General features: G+C 49.2%; 8 protein-coding genes across 8 annotated transcripts; 4 read left to right on the top strand and 4 right to left on the bottom strand.

Moving 5' to 3' along the window:
• Nucleotides 1-135: 135 nt before the first annotated feature.
• On the bottom strand, nt 136-1,746 carry GLE2 (RNA export factor gle2). Its single transcript, XM_058497021.1, has 3 exons — nt 1,349-1,746; nt 833-1,296; nt 136-779 (listed from the first exon to the last, which is right to left on the bottom strand). Exons 1-3 carry the CDS (start codon nt 1,604-1,606, stop codon nt 422-424), a joined length of 1,080 nt encoding a protein of 359 aa, XP_058352964.1. The 5' UTR covers nt 1,607-1,746; the 3' UTR covers nt 136-421.
• Nucleotides 1,747-2,983: 1,237 nt separating this feature from the next.
• ONS95_003699 (uncharacterized protein) lies at nt 2,984-4,819 on the bottom strand (the record flags this gene model as incomplete). Its single annotated transcript, XM_058497020.1, has 2 exons — nt 2,984-4,114; nt 4,170-4,819. 2 exons carry the CDS (start codon nt 4,817-4,819, stop codon nt 3,379-3,381), a joined length of 1,386 nt encoding a protein of 461 aa, XP_058352963.1. The 3' UTR covers nt 2,984-3,378.
• ONS95_003698 (uncharacterized protein) lies at nt 4,704-7,396 on the top strand. Its single transcript, XM_058497019.1, has 4 exons — nt 4,704-5,656; nt 5,737-5,854; nt 5,944-6,715; nt 6,801-7,396. The coding sequence occupies exons 1-4, from the start codon at nt 5,551-5,553 to the stop codon at nt 7,146-7,148; spliced, it is 1,344 nt and encodes a 447-aa protein (XP_058352962.1). The 5' UTR covers nt 4,704-5,550; the 3' UTR covers nt 7,149-7,396.
• Nucleotides 7,397-7,693: 297 nt separating this feature from the next.
• Nucleotides 7,694-8,790, bottom strand: DRE2 (electron carrier; the record flags this gene model as incomplete). The annotated part of the gene is made up of 2 exons (XM_058497018.1): nt 7,694-8,001; nt 8,058-8,790. 2 exons carry the CDS (start codon nt 8,788-8,790, stop codon nt 7,694-7,696), a joined length of 1,041 nt encoding a protein of 346 aa, XP_058352961.1.
• A 593-nt stretch (nt 8,791-9,383) lies between these two features.
• ONS95_003696 (uncharacterized protein) lies at nt 9,384-10,471 on the top strand (the record flags this gene model as incomplete). The annotated part of the gene is made up of 5 exons (XM_058497017.1): nt 9,384-9,630; nt 9,796-9,825; nt 9,971-10,011; nt 10,070-10,155; nt 10,219-10,471. 5 exons carry the CDS (start codon nt 9,384-9,386, stop codon nt 10,469-10,471), a joined length of 657 nt encoding a protein of 218 aa, XP_058352960.1.
• A 489-nt stretch (nt 10,472-10,960) lies between these two features.
• ONS95_003695 (uncharacterized protein) lies at nt 10,961-12,545 on the top strand (the record flags this gene model as incomplete). The annotated part of the gene is made up of 7 exons (XM_058497016.1): nt 10,961-11,010; nt 11,306-11,450; nt 11,635-11,721; nt 11,815-12,126; nt 12,182-12,244; nt 12,383-12,461; nt 12,520-12,545. The coding sequence occupies 7 exons, from the start codon at nt 10,961-10,963 to the stop codon at nt 12,543-12,545; spliced, it is 762 nt and encodes a 253-aa protein (XP_058352959.1).
• A 979-nt stretch (nt 12,546-13,524) lies between these two features.
• On the top strand, nt 13,525-16,133 carry ONS95_003694 (uncharacterized protein). The gene has a single exon (XM_058497015.1). It carries the CDS (start codon nt 13,832-13,834, stop codon nt 15,902-15,904), a length of 2,073 nt encoding a protein of 690 aa, XP_058352958.1. The 5' UTR covers nt 13,525-13,831; the 3' UTR covers nt 15,905-16,133.
• A 196-nt stretch (nt 16,134-16,329) lies between these two features.
• ONS95_003693 (uncharacterized protein) lies at nt 16,330-17,299 on the bottom strand (the record flags this gene model as incomplete). Its single annotated transcript, XM_058497014.1, has 3 exons — nt 16,330-16,392; nt 16,437-16,945; nt 16,993-17,299. 3 exons carry the CDS (start codon nt 17,297-17,299, stop codon nt 16,330-16,332), a joined length of 879 nt encoding a protein of 292 aa, XP_058352957.1.
• Nucleotides 17,300-17,642: the final 343 nt, after the last annotated feature.

Here is a 17,642-nt window from a genome sequence, read left to right as displayed (position 1 = left end):
GGCTATGATAAAGCGGGAAGAGTATGGTGGCGAAAGGGAAATAATACCTCGTTTTTCAAAATCAACTATATCAGCATATCTCTGCAAAAAAACAGTGCTGTACTTTGACATCTTGATGATTCATTTTGATTTCTATCTAAGCTTCTGTGGGCTTTTGGTATTCTTGTTCGCTGCAATTCAATATCCGAAACGCCATTTTGCATGCTCCTCTCCACATGCCAGCCCTAGTTGTCCACCCACCAAGTGCAAATCAAAGCAACCTAACCAACAACATAGAATACAATCTGGCCTATGTAGCAGCACACGTGCTGTCTCAATCTGCGCCGAAAAGATCCTCCAAGCATTCTCATTCCTTCTTGAAAATCATAGAATTCATTCTTCCGTCCTTCTAGCCGCCCACTTTACACTTCTCGCGCCTCGCCTACCGCTTCTTAACAGTTGGACGTGGCTTACACTCTTCCGCACCAACAGGATGCATCATGATCTTGTTGGGGTATTGCGGGGTATTCGAAGCATATCCCTTGCTCCAGTCGTAACTAACTGCATACGCGAAAATATCTCCCTTGGAGTCGAAAGCTGTTGCTGATATGGTGCCTCCGGTAGCGGGGTATCCCTTTAGACGGTGCTTCGCAACTCCGTCCCAGAAGTGGAAGGTCCCGTCTGAGCCGGCTGTACTGAATGTGCCGTGAACTGGGTGGTAGGAGATGGCGTTTACAGAGTAGACGTTTGTCATGTTGTTTTGGGGAGGGTCGCGGTGGCATTTGAAAGAGAAGTTTGAGCTAGGTAGACGAGTTAGTATAGCGTAGTCTGACTGGAGTTGCATGACACTTACCTGGCATCTTTCTCTTCAACATATTGGATGGCACATCTTCCCTCAATACTTCCCACTGCAAAACCAGTAGCGTCTGTGAAGCAGCTCACAACCCTGGTCTGCCATTTCAACGGACTCTGGATTGTCTTGTAAAACTTGGTGGGATCATTGAGGCTGACGACATTGATGTAGCGGTCCGCCGTTCCAATAACCAAGAGGTTCTTCTTCACATCCAAGGTATAAACTCGTTCTTGACACTGCACGGTTGCTACAGCTGTGGACTGGCGCAAGTCCCAGTACTTGATCGTCTTATCCCAAGAACCAGTAACAATCATAGGCGCAGCAGCTTGTGGTGACTGGAAGTATTTGACGCAGCGAATGGGTTGATCGTGAGCAGCAACTTGAGAAGAGGTGTTGGTGCCAGCTCCAAGATCGATTATGCGCGCCGCCTTGTCAGCTCCTGCTCCAACAACCTTTGTTCCGTCCTACCAACTGTTAGCTTTGCGCCCTCTCTCCAGAAACGCGGTATATACTTACAGGAGCCCAGTCACAGCTAAGAACAGGGCCTTCACAGTCGAAGAAGGCCTTTCCTGTACTTCCCCCAGTGGAGGTAATCTCGTAAATCCTAACCTTCTTGTCCCAAGAAGCTACCGCCAGGTGCATAGACTGTGGAGAGAAGGACAGATCCGATACACTATCTTCTGGTGGAGAGCCTAGAGCTACATCGTGAGAGAGGTCGCCCAGGGTATTTGCAGCCGTGGTTGTCGTCGCTGCTGATCCAAAGATTCCCGCCATCTTGAAGGCTTTGTTGATGCGCAAATTCGAAGGTCAGATAATGGCGTTGTTCCTGTAATTCGATCTTCTTTGGAGAGAAGAAGAGCCTTGTTTGTGGTGGAAGACCTTCCTTTCTCCAGGCACCTCTCTTTCAAGAAGTTCAAAATCACGTCGCGCGCGAAGCCTGCATGCGGCTAAAGCCAGAGCTCGGCTCTCAAGAGCACGCTAGACTTAGCGCCACGCTAAGAGAACCTTGCTACAAAAATGATTTTGAAATCTTGAATAACTTCTCTTTTTTCTTCAACTTCTCGCTCAAAGAATCGCATTCGAAGCACACATACAGAGAGGTCTTAACCGGCCTCTCAGCTAGCAATAGCTATATTTGCTTTGGGAGAAAGTCCCCGGACACCCTTCATTTATGAAGGATTGCGGAAACGCGCCGCCATAGAAGCACATAGCGGCTTCTCTTCTACCAATTCTCTTTCACTTCACCCACCCTCTTACCGTTCGTACCGCATTCTCACCGAGCTTGGAATCTTGGAACTTGGCTGAAGAGACCCCATGGATGATGATATGAGTCCGTACTCCTACTGCCATGTTCCTCGGGACTGAATGACGTGGGTTTGTGGGAGGTACTTGGTCTGTTCTTGGAGCGTTGGGGATGTTCTGGTCGTTGAGGTTTTTTCGTCGAGATCGATAGTTATGCGATTGCCTCTCTTGCTACTTAGGTAGTGGGAGTGGTAACTCGATGGGGCTTATTCTTGATGCGAGAGGTTCACTTTTTTCCTTTTTTGGGCCTATAGCTTATGGAAAGCGGCGGCAGCCACTGACGGCCAGGACATACACTCTATCTCCTCTTGCAAAAGGGAGACGTTCTGGCTCTAAGTTTGCTGTTGCAGATGCTCTTTCGACGGAGCTGGGCTCAAGCTTGCTCTTCACATGATGATTATCCAAAGAGTCAAGCACTGCGATTGATCCGTCTAAAAGCGGTGAAATCAATGATGACACGTTATGCGTTATGGTATCTGAGCGTTGAGCAAGCTCTTTCCCCGTTCTCCTCTATTTTCAAGTTTTCATTATGTTATAGTGGTGTTGACTGTTGCGGAATATTTGATATTGGAGGAGCCCTGCAATGTTGAAAATTTGGGCAAGGTTGTAGTTAGAAGGAATTCTCACATTTGACGACAAGACATGACATGCCGCTGTTATCTTTGGCTTGCAAATTTCATCTAACATTGACTGTTCCCATCAAACGCAGTAATGGTGAGAGCTATTGAGAGCAGAATTTATCCTGGAAGTGACAGCCACCTCGTGGAGAATCCTGTGCTATACAAAATTACTTGAGAAATATCCCTACGACTCAGAATCAGTATCCTACATGCAATCCAGCCAACACGTATCTCAGTAAATTTCAGTCCTGTTGCTGAAAATCTCACTGCTGGATAATATTTGTAGAGAGGCTATTTGTAAGATCATCCGCCTTTCCAAATCTAGTCGTCACAATGTCGCTGTAAAAGGCTTTGGTCTAAGAACATCGACACCCCCGTGATCACCCTTGAAGCTTCCTACAAATCTGTATTTGGGTTTCAGCCCTGTGACTTCTTGTGTAAGGCAAGCAGCTAATTATTGCTTATATTACAATATATAGGTCTGAGCATAAATTTGCAAAGCTATTCTAACCTTTCTTCCCAACCTATCCCACCATCATTTTATCATTGACACCATAAATCATGCATATCCCACCCAATTCCAAACGCCATGCCAGGTTAGGTATCAATATAGTCAGTCCTCTATCACATCAAACCACCCAGAACAACCTTCCCAACTCCAGCAACTTCACTCTTAACCCCTCCCCTACTACTATCCTCAAACTCCTTGACAACACCTTGTACGATAATCTTCCTAACCCTTGAATCTGCCTTCGTAAATAACTCTGCCACAATAGGGCTACATTCTCTTGGACTTCCCACCAGACTCATGAGTCTGGTATAGCAGTCTATCAGCACATCACACAGCGTCGCGAACGTTTCATAGAAGTCCGGATCAAATGGTAGATTGGGCGTCAACAAATGCGTATACTCCTCCCCAGGTAGCAAATCATTCTCACTAATCGGGAAAGAACTATTTGCGGTCCCAGATGACGCATTCGTATTCGTAGATTTGGAATCAAATGAGTCGTTCCCCATTGGTAATCCTATCTCTGCTGCAGAACTCGTTCGTCTGCCTTTGCCAGATGTCCCTGTGGCACGCTTGAACATCTGGGGGAAGCGGCCGCGGGATAGGGAGGTGGAGCCATCTGGTGGGTGGATCTGTTGGAAGGACTCGAATTCTGCAAGGAGGGCGTTGAGGGTCTTGAGAAATTCTGTGGGGGTGGAGGAGTTGAGGTCGAGGACTGTGGGGAGGGAGAGGCCCAGGAGGAGGTAGTTTGTTGCGCGGCGGGCGAGTTTGCGGGATTCGAAGTAGGGCATGCGTTGGAGGTCGGGTTTGTTAAATAGGAGGGTGTTGAACCAATATACTCTTCCTTCATGTCTGTGTGGAGTTCTGTTAGTTGCTTTCGTCTCAATTGTACTGGGGATGTACATACGCTTTCCTCAAATAATCTAATGTAGATATTCGTTTCGAAGATGTCTCTTGTATATGTTGATATGTAATGGTTTCTAATGTTGGACTCGGTGGTGGTATTGTCGTCGTAGAGGACTGATATCCGGTCCCTGGTCGTGCCAACATATTGACGAATGGAGTGGTTGAAGAGAACGAATCTGTCCCAGACGCAGGTGTAGCAGCTTCTGCAGCTGCAACTTTCTGGAAACTGTCTGCAGACTTGGGCTGCTGTTCCGTTTCCCTCCGCGCGAATAGACTGCCAACGGGCACCGGAGGATTCTCCTGTATAGACGAAGGCTGCACCTCCCTATGCTGCGCAGCAGACGAGCGGGCTCTTCTCTCTGGAGAAATAGTCGTGGCAGTCGTGGAGTTATTGCGCCCTCGATGCGATTTCCCGGTGATGGCAGATATCGAGGCTTTGCGACTGAAGGTTGGTGTCTTAGACCCGACGAGCGAACTGAATGCGGATGCCGATGCAGACTCGCTGTAGGTAGCGGTCGAAGAAGAGATTCCTCCACTTGTGCTCGGCCTGGCTGAATTCGATGTCTTGCTGCTGCTACTGCCGCCCCAAATGTTGCCCCCTTTGAACAGACCTCCTCCGCCGGTTGACGTCGAGGCCGTGGATCTATGCATCTTGGAGCAGGGGGTGCGGGTAATCTCTTGAACTCTCTAGCACATCTCGAACTCAATCCTCAAGCTCACTCTCTCGAGTCTCGACAATGGAAATTCCAAGATGAGAGTCCTTCGAGATTCTCTCCTTTACGAGGTCTGTACGCATCCACCAGGTACAGCCTGTGAAATAAATTAAAGCGAGAAAATATATGGATTTGCTCAATGGTGCCGTCCCAGCTCTCTGGTCAAGCCCACTCAAAAGTCGCAGGTAAATTGGTAGGGTTTGGCGAAGTGCACAATTCAACAGTGTGGGGACTTGGAGCAAGAAGAGAAGATATATGGAAGCCAGCTGAGCTACCTATATCCACGGATCATATGAACTATCGACCTACTGGGCGCCAAACACCGTCCATCGCGTCCAGCGTTGTCCCCTCCTCATCTTCGAAACGGGTGTGATGTTCCAATCCAGGGGAGCCAGGGCTCGCCAGGGGTCGCCGTCCTCTCTCGCCAACCACTGCCGACGCCGACCACCTCGGGCGACCCCTGTGGCTTCAGGGGAAGCATTTGCGAATCACAGGCATGTTCCAGCAGCTAGACTGCAATTGGCAGCGGTGAGGGACCCCGCGATGGTGGTGGAAATCTTGAGGCGTTCATGGCGGGCGGCGGGCTTCTTCCTTGTATGCAGGACTGACTTCTTGTTCAGGTACTGATTGAAAGTCAACAAGCTCACCACTTACTTTTCGACAATCACTATGAGTAGCTCCAAACTCGAAGAAGGAGGTCCGCCTGGTGAGGCAGCGCCAGAGATCCTCGACGGCCGCATATGGGTTGACGGATGCTGGGACTTCTTCCATCATGGTGTGTAAAGTCGCATTTGCTCTGGACGGGCAGGAAATGGAGATACTTGCTCTTATATTAACCCATATTTGCTACAACAGGACATGCGGGTGCCATGCTCCAAGCTCGCCAGCTGGGCACAGAGCTCTATGTTGGTATCCACTCCGACGAGTCTATTCTAGAGAACAAAGGCCCAACGGTCATGACCTTGGAAGAAAGGTACTGTGCCTATTTCCCATCTTACGCAGCCAGTGCAAGGTCTCAACCGGGCTGTATAATAGAGCAGAGCTGACACACTTTTCCGACAGAGTCTCCGCCGTCGATGCCTGCAGATGGGTGACCCAGTCCGTTCCTTACGCACCATACGTAACCGCTCTACCTTGGATCTCTCACTACGGCTGCAAATACGTGGTTCACGGCGACGACATCACCTCTGACAGCAGCGGCGAAGACTGCTACCGGTTCGTCAAAGCAGCTGGCCGCTTCAAAGTCGTCAAACGCACACCCAGCATTTCGACCACCGACCTCGTCGGCCGCATGCTCCTCTGCACTCGCACACACTTCATAAAATCCTTGACAAAACTCCTGGCTGGTGAAGAAGGGTATGGGACAAACGAGGAGAGAAAGGCAACCGGCAAGGACATGACGGAGAGGATGAGATTGTATGCTACGGATGAGACGGGCTTGAATCCTGGATCGAGTGTTTGGTTTTGGACGGCGAGCATTGAGGCTAGAGAGACGGACACTGAGGAGGAGAAGGGCGTGTTTAGTGCTCTTACTCAAGGATCGCAGCCAAAGCCGGGCCAGAGAGTTGTTTATGTGGATGGAGGTTTTGACCTTTTCTCTTCGGGACATATTGAGTTTCTCAGACGGGTCATTAAGGCAGAGGAGAAGCTGGGTGAAGAGGAGGGCTGGTATAGTAAAGAGGCTGTTGAGGAGAGGAGAGGAAAAGGCGCGGATTATGGACCGGCGTTTGTGATTGCCGGTGTGCATGATGATGAGGTTATCAATCATTGGAAGGGTGTTAACTACCCGATCATGAACATCTATGAGCGAGGATTGTGTGTCTTGCAGTGCAAGGTAAGTCTCCATTAACTCTGGAAACCTCCCAAGCACCGGAACAAAAGGGAACGAGAAGAAGCGAACAGATCTAACTCTCTACCAGTACATCAACTCCGTCATATTCTCCGCACCCTTCAGCCCAACCCGCTCCTACCTTACCTCTCTTCCATGGGGCACACCAGACGCCGTCTACCACGGCCCCACGAGCTTCATGCCACTCACCTACGATCCCTACACAGCGCCCAAAGAAATGGGTATCTATCGCGAGATCGGCGAGCATGATTTCGCGGGCGTAAATGCCGGCCAGATCGTACAGAGGATTCTGAAGAGTAGGGATATGTATGAGGAGAGGCAGAGAGTTAAGGGCGTGAAGGGGATTGGTGAAGAGGCGACGAGGAGGAGGGAGAGAATGGAGGAGGAGCAGAAGGTTAAGGAGGAGAAGGCTGCGTAAGAGTAGGTAGACTTTTGGACCGGTTTGCGACTTGGTGGATTGTGAAGAGAGTAGTAGAGCGCTTTGGATGGCCAAAGATGGGTTAGATTGGATGGGGGGGGTTATGTGGGCTTTAGCGTACTGCACTACATTGCATTGCATTTCTTCGGCGTTCAACACGTGCGAGGATGGTATCCTTGAGGTTTGGATAGATGAGAACAGTCTTGAAATTGGTTAATGATAATGAGGAATGGATTGGATTGAGTTGTTGACTTCGGACTCGCTTAAGCCTGTGCCCCTTTACTTGCTGAAGACAATGTCCAAAAAAAAAACCTAATACTCGGCCCCCTGAAGCTACACTTATAGTTCAATAGGCCAGAGGACAATAAAAATGAAGTCAGCAGTTCATAGTGATAGAACAAAACATATATTCATATCAATTATGACAAATGCAAACGCCGCGGCAAGTGCCTCATCCTAGCCAAGGATATGCGTAGGCACATTGACCTCTCCAACCTCTATCACGAACGCCAAACTCTCCCCAAAAACAACGCCCATCCATCCCTTTACAACTGCACATCGTTGTTGAGTAATCTAACCTCCTCGCCAGGCTTGAAAGCTGGCATACCGATATACGGACATCCATCGCAGCGGAACGCATCTCCCAGACTGCAGTTTCCGCATGAGCCAACTTTGCCTTGGACGGTGAAGTCTACTTCGGCAAGATCATCAGCACCGAGCTTGAGTGTTTTGAGTTGGGCATCGGCGTTGGCTCGCTTGGCTTCGTCTTCGGCTTGGAGCTTTTGTGCGAGGCCGCATGTGCAGTCTTTGCATGCTCTGCGGCGTTTGCCCACTTTTGGGATGCATTCTTTGGCTGTTTAGGTGTCAGTGGTGTTTTATATGAAGTAGATTTGAAATAGAGGTACTTACGGACATGGACAGCGTTCATATCTACGTCTGCCAAAAGGGTATCTTCGTCAATCAACTCATCATCATCATCCTCCTCGTCATCTTCGCCTGTAATCATAGGCTCTCCAAAATCGTCGCTGAAGTCTACAAATCCAACACCGGTTGGTTTGTCTACGGCCATCTCGACAGATTTCTCCTTGCCGTTGATTTGAACAGCTGCTGTGTCTACTGCTGGTCCAGCATTGGAGACAGCGGCGCTCTTCTCTTTTCTTCGCAGACGCAAAGGTACTGCTTCGCTCGCACTGTAGTCCGGCTTTATCATGCCATCACCTTCGGGAACTAATCCCGCCATAATGCCCTCTCTTGACTCAACACTTGTAGAATCCTGACCAAAAGTGCCATTCTGCGCCTGTAACCTTCCACCAGCCTTCAAGGCCTGCACAATCCTAGCGAACACCTCCCGCCCGAGCAATTGTGTAGATTCGTTTCGCGTACCATCGGCATCGGTAAGTATGAGGATCAGATCGTACGTTGAATCGGGGAGCGTGACCAGACCGGCCGAGAGGCGATCCAGCATTTGCAGGTCCGTCACCGCTCTATCGTGGGTGGCGAGCACATTGCGGAGACTCTCTTCGTGGCTGGCTATAGAGGGAGGCGCAAGGAGGAGAGTGCGGGCGTTGAATGAAGATGTCTTTGTTGTTACTGGTGTCGGATTGAAATCGGAGTCATTGTCGATGGTGAATGAGGGGGCCATTTTTGCGCAGAGATTTGCTGGAGGTGGGCTAGCCTCTGGGAATGTGGAGAATTGATTTCTTTCTTTCTTTGATATATGAAAGGGAATCTGTGCGACGAAAGGCTCTTCTCTTATGAGTCTCGAAGAAAAAAGTCGGCAGCGGAGAAAGATGGTATTGCTCAGTATTATCAATCGGCCGCGGAATTTTGGAAATGCGGGCAGCGAGCGGCAAGCAAACCCACCAGGGAGTTGGTCATCCAAAAACAACCAATGACGTCGCACCCCGGCTCGACTGCCCCTCCACTAGCTTAGCGTTGTCAGTGGGTCGCGGTGGCCTGTCAGTGTCTGGCTGGCTTTCCCCGGATTCTTGACTCTCAATTGAGGCCGGTGTCAGGGGGGCCAAGGGCAGGCCGGATATGCAGGATACAAGAGGATAGAAGGGGCAAGAGGGCATGCTTTGCAGCTGACGTGTAAATAATGGATCTGAGTGAATCATGCTGTTACTGTAGGGTCGGAGCATCGACGGTATTTTCCAGAAGCATTGAAAGTGATACGTGGATGGACAGAGATGTGGGGGTTTCCAGGTACGGAAGCCTGTCGTTCCATTATTGTCCATGCTTCTCTCACGACATCGATCGATGGTGAGTCGTCAAGGTGGGATCACGCGACTGCGGCAGCCCCATCCCTCGCCTTCCTTCAAGACCTGCCTTCCCTTCCATAAAGCTCTCTCCTCCCAGCCTCATCTTCCATCTTCCATCTCCATTCTCCATTCTCCATTCTACAACAACAACAACAACTTTCAGCAAGCAAAGAGCGAATACCCAATCTCACTCTCTCCTACACTTCACCAAACCGCAATCAGTAAGTGATATCCTACTTTGCTCCTCGTGTTGACCCCGCCTTCCCATCGTCTGTCTGCATTCCTTTGTTGCGGCTTCCAGGTCATGTACAGGTGTCCAATATCATCCCAATTGACCTGCAATCATCTTCATACTTATGTCTGAGCATCTACTAACTCATTGACAGTGGGAAAGACCAACAAGTTCAATGATCGTGGTATGAAAGACCTGCCATTGCCCAGCTTACCCCTCGTTTCACGTCAACACTACACCACAGCATCAAGAGCTTCAAGTAGAGCTTCAAGGGCTCTGTCTTTGCTCTGCATTCAATGAATGATGATAACTAACATGTTTCCTTGAAGACCACGCTGGCTTGGCCGATGGAACTGCTGCTGCCTCCGAGGTATGGCAACTACACCTCGTCCCTCTTCAGATCAATGATACTAACGATAGCCATACAGCACCTCCCCCGCTACTTTGCTAAGACCGGTCATGTCGACGCTGATCCAAAGAAGACCAAGAAGAATGGCGCAGGAAAGGGTGGCTGGTTAGTAACAACTCTGCGTGCCGCACCGGCGCCATCGGCACAAGGCTGACTACTGTTACACAGGGGTGTCGAAGGCGAGGAGGTACAAGATGAAGGCTTCAATCTTGCCAACGCTCGTCGTCGATCCAACTCCAGCTCCTACACTGCCGGATTGAAGGACTTCAAGACCAAGTTCGAGCACATTGAGCAAGACCCCGTCTTCGAGGAGGATCTCCATGGCGCCGGTGATGATGAGGATCTCCCATCAGCCCGTCGTATTAATACCGAGAGTTCCGATGGCAGCATCGATGAGGATGACAAGGCCAAGAGCGTTTAATTTGGGGTGTTAATGATCCAGAAGTAGTCGCTGCTTTACCAAATCAGTTGGGTTGTCAGGCAGACTTATGATGTGTTGTCTGCTGGCGGATGGCTTTGCATACTTCTTCATCAGGCATCGTGGCATCGATGATTTCCACTGGCAGGGTTTAAGCCAGGTGTACTTTAGCTATCGAAAGGCATAGAAGGATTGCCCAGTACTTTGACTTCCTCGATATGCACATGTGACTGAGTTGAGTAAAATCCAAGCAGATAAATCAATCAGGCAAGGGTAAAATAACCTATTAGTAAGTCAAAATACTCTATCGAAAGTATTGCACGTTTCCTGACGCATCAATACTAAACAATTGGATGCCGCCGAGGTTGGGCAAAGCCGGCTCACGGGGAATCCCCCACCTTCACATTGTACCAAAAACAGCCTTAGAGCAAAGGCTCCGCACTACCAATTTCACACCCAAACTCGCAACTCATATAACAAAAGAAAAACACCATGGTCTACTCACTCGAAGGAAAGAAAGTCCTAGTAACAGGCGGATCGCGGTACGTCCGGTTCAGATTTGACTTTTCAGGGTCGCTGCAACTTCCTTCCTACCCCGCACCTGATGATGTTATTGGTTGACTGCACCTCCCAAGATGTCTACAGAGTCATTGACTTGCTTCAAAGCTGTTCAAACCTGGATCTCTTGAAAGTTTATATTTATATTTACTTGATTATTTCAGATCCAGCTTCAATTTCATATCCTTCTGCTTTTGTTCTTGTTCTTGGTGCCTGTTGGGTTCATTGGCTATTTTGAGGCTATGATTAGAGGCTGATATTTTTGCTCAACGACAAAAGAGGGCTCGGCGAACTCATCTGTCTCAAATTTGCAGCTGAAGGATGTGATATCGCTATCAACTATGTGGCTGCTGAGGACAGGGCAAAGGGGGTTGCGGATAAGATTGAGGGAGACTATGGAAGGAGTGCGGTTTTGATTCAGGGTGTAAGTCTATTTCATTTAGATGGCAGTTTTAGTCAAATTTCGTTGGAACTGAATTCTTCGTTTTCCGAATTAGTTTTTGGATTACTTGTAGTTGGTTCTGTATGGTGGTGGGATACTAAGATGCCCGTGGTGGGCTGGAGGCTTTCGTGATCGACGTGAGAATGATAGACTAATATTCGAGCAGGACATGGGAGTTGAAGAAGACTGCGTAAATGCTGTTAATACAGCTATCGAGAAGCTCGGCGGTCTGGACATCATTATCGCCAACGCCGTATGACCTCCGTATCTTCTCCCTTCCCCAACTCTCAAACCCAAGTCCCATCCCTAACACAAACATTTCCAACTCATTAACACCCTATTTCAGGGCTTCACCCGCTTCTCCAACTTCTCCGACCTCTCCGCTCCCACAACCGACGACTGGGACCGCTGCTACGCCGTAAACGTCAAGCAGCAAGTCCACCTCATGCGCACCGCAGCGCCAACATTCAACTCCAACCCTCAAGGCGGCGTCTTCATCATGACTTCCAGCATCGCGGGGAGGATCCCTGGCGGATCAAGTTTGCCGTATAGTGTTACGAAGGCGGCGCAGTTGCATCTTATGAGGTGTTTGGCGAGTACGCAGGGCCCGAAGGTTAGGGTTAATGCGGTGTTGCCGGGGTGGCTTGCTACGGAGTGGGTAAGTTACATGTTTGGCAGGTGTGCTTTAGAGTAGTTGTGCTAACTTTTGGTAGGGTGTGAAGTATTCGGAGGAGAGGATAAAGGAGATGAATGATAAGGCGTATTTGAAGAAGGAGGTGAGACTCTCCCTTCCTAGGCATCCCTGGTTCCCCGGTGCACTCGGTCATGGACATGATCATGTTGGGTTCGGGATTTGGAGACTGGAACTTTGGAGACTGGAACTTTGGAACTAATACGAGGCATTGATTCTGTAGACCGACCTTGGAGATTGTGCTCAGGCATACTTGGATATTGCAAAGAACACTTCGATGACAGGACAGAGAATCCAAGTTGGTATGTCTCGCTTACTTTCTTCACTCATGGGAGTGGTCAGTGGCTAACCTCTGCGTAGATTCTGGACTAGGACAGAATGATTAAATAGGAAATCTTGGTAAGCGAGAGGCGCGGCCTGGCTGGAGCTAGAGTTGGAGAGTAAGGACGGTGTGAGCGTCAAGAGTTATAGGACTTACATTGCCATGAGTCTAAGCGGTAGCTTCGCGAATCACCTACATGCATAAAATAAGTTGCACTCACACGAGCCAAAATTAATCCATGGAATGCTCGTACTTATTTCATTTCATACTTCGATCCTGCTCTCAAACCTCAAGTGTCCCTAGGCAGAACGTGTGCCCCACTGCGAATTCGTGTAGAGAAACTGTTGGTCTGGGGTAATGGAGCACGCTACTGGTTTTGATACGACTAGGTACATGTGCTGAAATCATTTCCACCTCAGTTACTTGTGTAATCATAGGTATAGGAAAAGATGGTTCTCTAGAGTTTGGATCCTTCTTTCTCAAAGCCAGTCTTAGGAAATTGGAATAACAAGATCACTGGTTTGGTAACTCTGATTCTTGTTTTTGCAGGAGGAGGAGAAATACCCTAGCTTGCTTTCGTGATGTCGCTTACCGTTCTTGGCTTGTTTACGTCACAAACAAATGAGAAATTTAGAGGTGCAAAGCTTCATCCTTTCGAAATGCAGACCAAGGCTGTTCATTTCTGTCTCATGCTGTCAACTCTTGAATGACAATTTCCTACAATCAGGAAGCAGTATAATTATTCCACCCAAGTCTTTCATCTAAACCTCCCTTAATGCTTAAGTGAACTAAGCGAGCCCAATTCGCCCACCGACCAGTCCAGTCTAGATCATCACCGCCCCAAGCAAACAAAGATCTCGGTTCAAGTTCCCGCTAGCATCTCAATGAGTTACCTATGTAGCTAATAAAGACTAAATCGTGTGCGGCACTGACCACAAATCAATATTGAATTTCAAAAAATTGAAACTCGAGTTCACCAACTCACGTAGCGAGAACTAGCCAATGCGTCATTCACACAATCGTTCCACCCCTACTACCTACTTATCTCCTAGGTCAGTCTTCGCCTCTTCTAGATCGTTTAGTTGCTAGTCGACAAAGCAATTCACAAATTGTCGAGGCTACTACCATTATTTTCCTCGAGAGAGGAGGGGAGAAATATTCTAATTTATCACACACCTCGAAATTGACCACCTTGCCATCTACCACCCACGACACCATAACTTTGCCCTTAATATCCTGGATGTCGCAGTGACGAGCAGGATATCAGAGTCTTGTATCCTGCTCCAGTCTCATCAAAGGTACTCAATTCATCTTCCTCCTAGTAAGGTCTTGAACCTCGAGTTCACCGTCATGGCTCCCACAACACCGAAGAAGAATCGTCCACAGTCATCGCCAAGAACCACGCCTGCGAAGAATAAGTCCAGACGGAACACACCAGGCTCTGCACAGAACAAGGAGGGTCGTGAAGAGAAGGAACAGAAAATGGCTGGCTCTTGGAGACGAGATAATGTGCAATTTGGTGATATGCCTGTTCCTGCAACTCCAGCCCAGAGTGCTCCAGTCCAAAGTACTCCTGTTATGATATCCTTAGAACGTGAGCAATTCAGATGGTCGGATGAGGTATTTGATGAGGCGCTGGTCGTGTCCGAAGCAATTGTCCAAGACGATCTGGAGACATCCGAGACCGAGAAGGATGTACCCACGGAGGATACCACGGACGGCCCAAGCCTGGCTGGAGATTCCATTGTTCAGACCGATCTTGAAACATTGAAAACTGAAATAGATGTCCCTGAGCAGGATAACCAGCAGGGTCCTGAATATACGGAGGAGGCCAATGTCCAAGATAGTCTTGAGACATTGGAGAGTGAGATGGAAATACCAGAGGAGACAAGTGAAAGTCCGGAGCAGGTCACAGAGGCCGATATCCAGAATAATCTTGAACAATTCGAAACAGAGATGAATACACCAGGAAAGGACACCATAGCCGATTCAGAGCAGACAGACGACACCATCGTCCCAAATAGCCTCGAAACAGCATCTGAAGTCGAGGTTGCGACTCGAGAAAATCTCATGGAGGATGTTAAAGACACCCTTGGAACTTCCGAGACCCAGTCACTTGTGACTCCGGAGGCTGTTGAGGCCTCGGAGGTTCTCAATATCGTTGAAGGCGAGCATGCACAGAACGATCTTGAGCCTCCTGAGCATACTGATGAGCCAACAAAGGATGACATGGATACCCTTTCGGAGAATCTCACTCCCATCCCTCTTTCAAAGTCCCAAGTTTCCTTTGTTCCCAACGATCTCGACTCTCCGGAGTCCACACTGAAGGCCGGAACCAGCTTAGATGGTAGGGAGAATGGCGAGCCTAGCCAAACAAAAGAACCCATAGAGGGTACCGAGGAGTGGTGGAACCATAAGGAACCAGCTTCCAAGTCTCCAGTCATAAATTTACCTTCAAGTCCAAAGCAAAGTACCGGGGAGCTTGTGGAAAGCAAGCCAGCCATATCCTATGCCAAGATCGCCGCAGCCGCCGCTGCTGCGTTCCCTGAGCCTGTGTCAATGGGCTCAGATGACAGAAAGGACGTTGAGAAGGCGTCTCCCAGGACTCCTGTCAAAGCCCAGCTTACGCCAACCCGAAGCCCTCAAAGCTCGAGGCGCATTATCCCAGTCATCCCTAGATCTTTCGAGAGGCAGAACTCAACACCAGTCTCACCCGTCGCCGGCCCTGCCGTCATCGCTGCGCCGTGCGCCTCAGACGAGTCAGGATGGGAGTCCGTACCTGCCGAAGCTTATGAGAAGCAACAAGAGTGGAATTTGCAAACACCCAAGAGGGCCCGAAAGACCCCTCGCAACACTCCAAGCCAAAGTGCTCAGGCAGCCTCCAGCAATGGCGATGAGGATGAGGAGCAGCACGAAGTCAATACCCCGGCTTCACCTTCTCCAACTACTCCTTACACACCAACCAAGTCCAAGCCGAAGCGTCGCCGACCATTGAGCAAGGCCGCCAAAGCTGCAAAGGCAGCTCAAGCTCAGGCTTTGCCAGCTTCGTTGGTTCATGCTGTTGAGACTGAGATCAGCGGTACTGAGGTAGAGGCAGGAGTGAAGTTGAAGAAGGAGACGACGGAAGTTGAGCTTCCAAAGGTTATCGAAACCAAAAATCTGAAATTCGCCGTGGATATCAAGGCGACTGAGGCTAAGGTGTATAATGGTACAGCTTCTGCAATTGATGTGGAAGTCGAAAGAGTCGAGGCCATCGCGCATGTGGAAGATGAAACGGTCCAGCCTGTTGTCAGCAGATCATCTGTCTTGCTTTTCATCGCGATGCTGTTGGTGGCTTTGATTCTGTACTCGGTCATCTTCTACATGCCAGATATCTTCGAGTATCTCAAGGAGTCGTTGGTGTCTGATACGGCTGACCTGTAGATGGTAAATGGTGCTTGTGGGCATGGAGTACTTCTGGACTTTGGTTGATCGGTAGCATCACTTGTGGGAGGCATTTTCATGGATTTGCTCTCTCTGGTGCAGCATATTTTGCGGCGGGCGTTTAGACTTCTGGGCTAGATTGTTATTTGGTGGATTCATTCGAGCATGGCATAGCATGACCCTGGAGCCTGGAGTTATTTCGTGGTTATTCGGCATGCGGACTTACGGCATAGCTTGCACCAAAGAGTTCAAGGACTGAAGCTGGTTACTCTTGATTGGATATGCTCTAGGCAAGAAGAGAATAATATACATCCCTGAAGCAAGACTGAAAAATGTGTCTCCTATTTCCGTCCGTACATGCGATGGATACCTGACATAGTTCATGTGCAAATGATGTGTGACCGTGACTGAAAATCTGCAATATATCAAGGCATAATGAGGTTTTGAAGAAATCTCTGGTGGTCCTTCTTTGTAGTAGTAGCCCAATCCTACACATGTTAGTACAGTACGCACGCCAAGAATCGAACAGTACCTTCTCAGAAGCTTTAATTTTCTTCATAATGTCCATTCCAACACCCTCAATCTCCTCCTCAAGTTCGTTGACTCTGGTTTCATGCTCGAGAGCAAGAAGTTTCATCTCCCTGAAGAATCCCTTATCGTGGCCCGGACTATCGACGCCGAAAGCTTCTCGTCCGAAGATATCGATGCCCAGCTCCCGGTATTCGTCTTGAACGTCGTCCCACTGCTTCCATAAATCTGCCAACTTTGCTTCTTCCTTCTCGACAATGCTCTTGAAGGCCGCGACACGATCTCCAATCTTGTGGATTTTCTTGACCTGCTTTCCACCTTCGATGAAGGCCGTCTGGACACACTCATCCTCGAGAGAACCACTGATGGTCTTGGCTGCTGCATCCATATTCTCAAGAAACTCCTGGTCATCGGCTTGAATGGCAGCCAGTCTCTCAACGAAGCCTGCGTGGACACTATCGAATGCTGCTTTTGCTTGGTCACCAATTGCGGCGCGGGCCTCAGCAATACCATCTGCCCCTGTTAGCATTGGACCTCTACGGTAGAGCAGGGTTTCGTACCCTGAAGGTCAGCGAAGAGGTCAGGCTCTGGAGGCTCTGGAGTCTCTTCGCGACGCTTTCGGTGCTTCTTGGCGTGACGATCGGTCTTTGGCTGTTTTTTGAAAATAGCAGCGGCGGAGACAGTCTGCTTCGTCCTCGGGTTGCGACCATCTTTGGGAGCCGCTTGACCTTCAACAGAAGGGCTGATGCTGCGAACAGCAGTGGCTTTGACTTTGGCTGGTTTCTTGGGCTGTTTAGGTGACTTCTTCAAAACCAGTGGTGATGCAGCACGGTCACGCTTGCGAGCATGAGTAGCTGGTCGGGCCATTATGAAGTTGAGACTGGAGGTTGTGGAACAGGCCAACGTGAGATAAGGTTGTGCGGAAGCTGATATGAATTGGAGTGCGTTGAGCCTGCATAGAGGAAGAAACAGGTGCGCAGGATGAAGTGCTCTCGGAATGCTTTGGGACTTCGTCCGTTGGGTAAGCGGTCCTCTCTTTCAGAGCGCCCAGAATGGCAGTCGCGACGGTGGTGAGGCAATTAGATGCGCGCATTTGCCTGTTCGGGTACCATGACCAAATCCAATGTCCCAGAGAATTTCGAAACATCCAGAAAGTAAAATGCTACACAGCGACGGAGAAAGTAAATTTACAAAAGAACAGGCAAAGAAA

This window comes from Cadophora gregata (genome assembly GCF_030347475.1).
Source record: "Cadophora gregata isolate MNR1 chromosome Unknown scaffold_13, whole genome shotgun sequence".
Lineage (NCBI taxonomy): Eukaryota > Fungi > Ascomycota > Leotiomycetes > Helotiales > Ploettnerulaceae > Cadophora > Cadophora gregata.
The sequence above is the reverse complement of the archived record's forward strand: the minus strand, read 5'-3'. Positions and strand labels throughout refer to the sequence as shown.

Excerpts from the sequence above, each read along its gene's own strand:
- ONS95_003694 (XM_058497015.1), top strand. The coding sequence starts at position 13,832 with ATGGCTCCCACAACACCGAAGAAGAATCGTCCACAGTCATCGCCAAGA.
- GLE2 (XM_058497021.1), bottom strand. The coding sequence starts at position 1,606 with ATGGCGGGAATCTTTGGATCAGCAGCGACGACAACCACGGCTGCAAAT. Across the intron at positions 1,297-1,348 it reads TTAGCTGTGACTGGGCTCCT|GACGGAACAAAGGTTGTTGG; the intron begins GTAAGTATATAC and ends AACAGTTGGTAG. Across the intron at positions 780-832 it reads GTTGAAGAGAAAGATGCCAG|CTCAAACTTCTCTTTCAAAT; the intron begins GTAAGTGTCATG and ends TCGTCTACCTAG.
- ONS95_003698 (XM_058497019.1), top strand. The coding sequence starts at position 5,551 with ATGAGTAGCTCCAAACTCGAAGAAGGAGGTCCGCCTGGTGAGGCAGCG. Across the intron at positions 5,855-5,943 it reads GTCATGACCTTGGAAGAAAG|AGTCTCCGCCGTCGATGCCT; the intron begins GTACTGTGCCTA and ends CTTTTCCGACAG. Across the intron at positions 6,716-6,800 it reads TGTGTGTCTTGCAGTGCAAG|TACATCAACTCCGTCATATT; the intron begins GTAAGTCTCCAT and ends ACTCTCTACCAG.